The 3,099-nt window shown below is 43.9% G+C and overlaps 1 protein-coding gene across 4 annotated transcripts in view; it reads right to left on the bottom strand.

Moving 5' to 3' along the window:
- The window catches only part of LOC108784492 (transketolase-like protein 2), a 20,251-nt gene that overhangs the window by 16,375 nt on the left and 777 nt on the right, over positions 1-3,099 (bottom strand). For 3 of the 4 annotated variants that reach the window (XM_018553329.1, XM_018553330.1, XM_018553331.1), the window contains exon 2: positions 583-700. In XM_018553329.1, the coding sequence (XP_018408831.1) occupies positions 583-700 (118 nt within the window). Of the gene's footprint in view, positions 1-582; positions 701-2,665; positions 2,669-3,099 lie in introns of all 4 variants that reach the window. The other variant, XM_018553333.1, reaches the window with a different exon arrangement.

Genomic DNA, 3,099 nt, shown 5'->3' with positions numbered 1-3,099 from the left:
GGGGGGGGGCAGTTGGGGTTTTTTAAAACATTTGTCAGTAAAAAAAATTTGCGGTTTGTGCCTCTACAAGATTTTTCCTCACTTTCCTGTCCTAGAAAAGATGTTACAGCAACAAAGCAAGAATAAATTTCACCTTTAACTAGCTCTACCAGATCAGGGACCCCCATTGAGAAGTTCCCCCTTTTCTGGTAAAAGCAGCAAGTTATTGGTTCCTCTCCCCCCTACCCACTTCCTGTGCTGCACTAAAGCACACAATACTCCCTACATTGTCAATCGCAAGTTTTCATTCCCACCTAAAATGAATGTGCACAATCACATGACACTTGCCTGTGCATGTCTGCAAATTCTCCTGCTCTCATTTTTGGGAGCTGCAAAGAGGGTGCAATTTTTTGATGCTTTAATAGGAGAATGGCTATAGGAGAATGGCTATAGGAGAATGGCTATAGGAGAACCCCCCCTCATTTAAGCCGGCCTGTGACACTGAAGTGTTTTAACCAGCAATCCAACTTAAATATTACTGCAGCATATCCAGAAGCCAAAATTACACGACTTCCATGTGGTAAATCTTCCCATTATCCTCACCTTTGAGAGAACAAATCGGTCATTGTTGAAGTTGCCAGGATCAGCTGCATCATATCTCATGGTGTTGAAGAAAAGTACAGACAAGATTTCAGCAGCGCTGCAGCAGGATGTGGGATGCCTATCACAAGGAGCAAAGCACATTCAGCATTAAACAGGAAGATACGGACGTAATTCCCAACTACAGATCACAAGATGCCTCGTGCTAAAGTTACACCTGACCCCCAATAGTGCACTAAAAGTCCCAGCACACAGTAACAGAGAGAATACAAGGGTGGCCATAGGAACAAGCTATATTTGGTGCCAAAGCTGAAGGACAGATAGTTCTAATGAAAACAGCACATACATTGACAAGAGCTGTTCAAATGCTTGGTAGAGCGCATGAATAGAAATTAGAAAGGACTTGGATAACAGGGAATATCCCATGTGATGCAGGCCAGGTAGGGAAGTGAAAGTTGGTGAGAATACACACTTCCTACTCTGCAGCCTGCTGGGGAAATCCCTACAGACAAGCAATTCTGCCTGCCCAGACAGATAAGCTGTAAGCAGAGGCACGCCAGCTACAAACTCCTCGCAGATCAGTAGCACAGAAGTACTGGAAGCAACTGCACTTCATCCTGGTATGGTTTGATTCTGCAGGGGTTACATTAGAGTGCATCTCAAATCAAAACTTTCTCTCCGGTATAGAAAGTTGTTAGAATCCCTGTTCCTAGTTTATTTTGCTGTATCTCTTTATAGAGATGTTCCATCAAATCCGGGCTAAGACAACAGGAAGTGAATGGATATCCCCACTTAGCGGTCACCGTAACAGGTGTGTGCAGTGAACAGTCACCCCCCCCTTGCCTCCTGTTTTGATGCCTACCTTAAAAAGTTTATATTTTTCCTTCACTTTGTCCTGATGTCAATGGACACCAGAACAAACAGAGGATGCATCTTTAAAAAAAGGATATAGAGAGCAATAAAACCTGACGGGGCTCCGAACCCTTCCCCAACTATATCCAAGCCAAAATAGGCAGCAGCATGCCCGGTACTACATACGCTAACTAGAAGCCTTTTACATCAAATTAGTGACAAACGTGGACAGTGTTTTATAACAATACAAATTATAGCCTGAGCTACAGTAAGAGGAGAACAATGCTTTGAGGCCATGTTCACACAAGCAGCTAGGGCTGGGGTAAAAACAGGCGATTGATTGCAGACTTTACTGCCCACCTATAATGGGACATGGCAGCTGCTCAGGATCGTACACCTTGCTGCAGCAATTTTAACTTGTCATGTCGAGTTTGACAGGTGGCATTGCAGAAACAGAGTCGATCGTGGTATCGATTTTCTGCAGGCACCCGGCTTTCCTATACTAGCGATCCAGGTAGATGTAGACCTCGGCTAAAATTTAACTTCAACTTTCTGAATCCAAAGTCTAATCTCTAGAGCGGTTGATCTGTTTTTTTAGGCTTTACAGGTCGCAGACCTGAGATTTCTGCTCAGAATGCCCTTATAGACGATGTGCAGGCCTTCAAGGGTAAAACGTGCAACTGTGCCATTGTGCACATCCTTGTGACCACAGGATCATCTTTCAGCAGCCTATTATATTTGGCTCACACAAAGATTAGGATGGTATGCTCACAGGGGGTGGGGCAGGGGTTACTAAAACTAAACTATTAAAAAACACAACCCCACATCCAATTACGCCAATACTGCCGTCTATTGAACAATTTTTTCTGCATCCCGTAATAACTTTTTTTTTTTTTTTTAATACATACACAGCTATAACCCCCCCCCAAAAAAACACCACACATGTAAACCAAAAAATTATCTGCCATAGAGTGTAGCAAGGTGATTAGCTGGGGCAGTTTCCAGGGCTGCAATGCACAAGGGAGTGATAATAAAATGACCCATTATAAAATTAAACCTACCCCCATATAAGGCAAGCCATGCGGTCTCAGTGTGGCAGGTCTGATCTCTTACAGCTATGCATTTACGGTAGAAATTAGAGATCTATCTATCTATAGATATATATATATCTCAGCAGCTGCAACTGTAAATGTTCTCAATGATGCCAAAAAGAATCACGGATCTGTTGGATAACCTGCTGACTCCCCCTCCCCCCTTCTATAGTACATTAAATCAGAATTTCTCTTTTCCTGCAGATATCATCCCCCATTTTCTGATCTGCTGCAGATCCTATAAAATAGAAATCTTCCCCAAGTCATGCATAATACTTAGAGGGGAGGAGGAGATCTCACATGAACACAGTAATAGAAGCCTGCTCCCTACAGCCATCATGCTGCACAGACTGAGGCCTGCACATGATTGGAATACATAAGTAACTCCTTCCATGCCTAACACATGGCTGTAGGAGTGAAGGGTGGACAGCAGCTAAAAAATCCACACCAAGTGAAAAGACATGCTGGGCCATAGACTGTAGCGAACTTTCAGGAAGGGTGATGAGCTGGGACAGTGGCCACGTGCCCGGGGCACGCACACACGGGGATTTAATAATCATGCATGCACGTGGGGGGG

Source organism: Nanorana parkeri, unplaced genomic scaffold (assembly GCF_000935625.1).
Source record: "Nanorana parkeri isolate BGI_ZX_2015 unplaced genomic scaffold, ASM93562v1 scaffold116, whole genome shotgun sequence".
NCBI classification, from domain to species: domain Eukaryota; kingdom Metazoa; phylum Chordata; class Amphibia; order Anura; family Dicroglossidae; genus Nanorana; species Nanorana parkeri.
The sequence above is the reverse complement of the archived record's forward strand: the minus strand, read 5'-3'. Positions and strand labels throughout refer to the sequence as shown.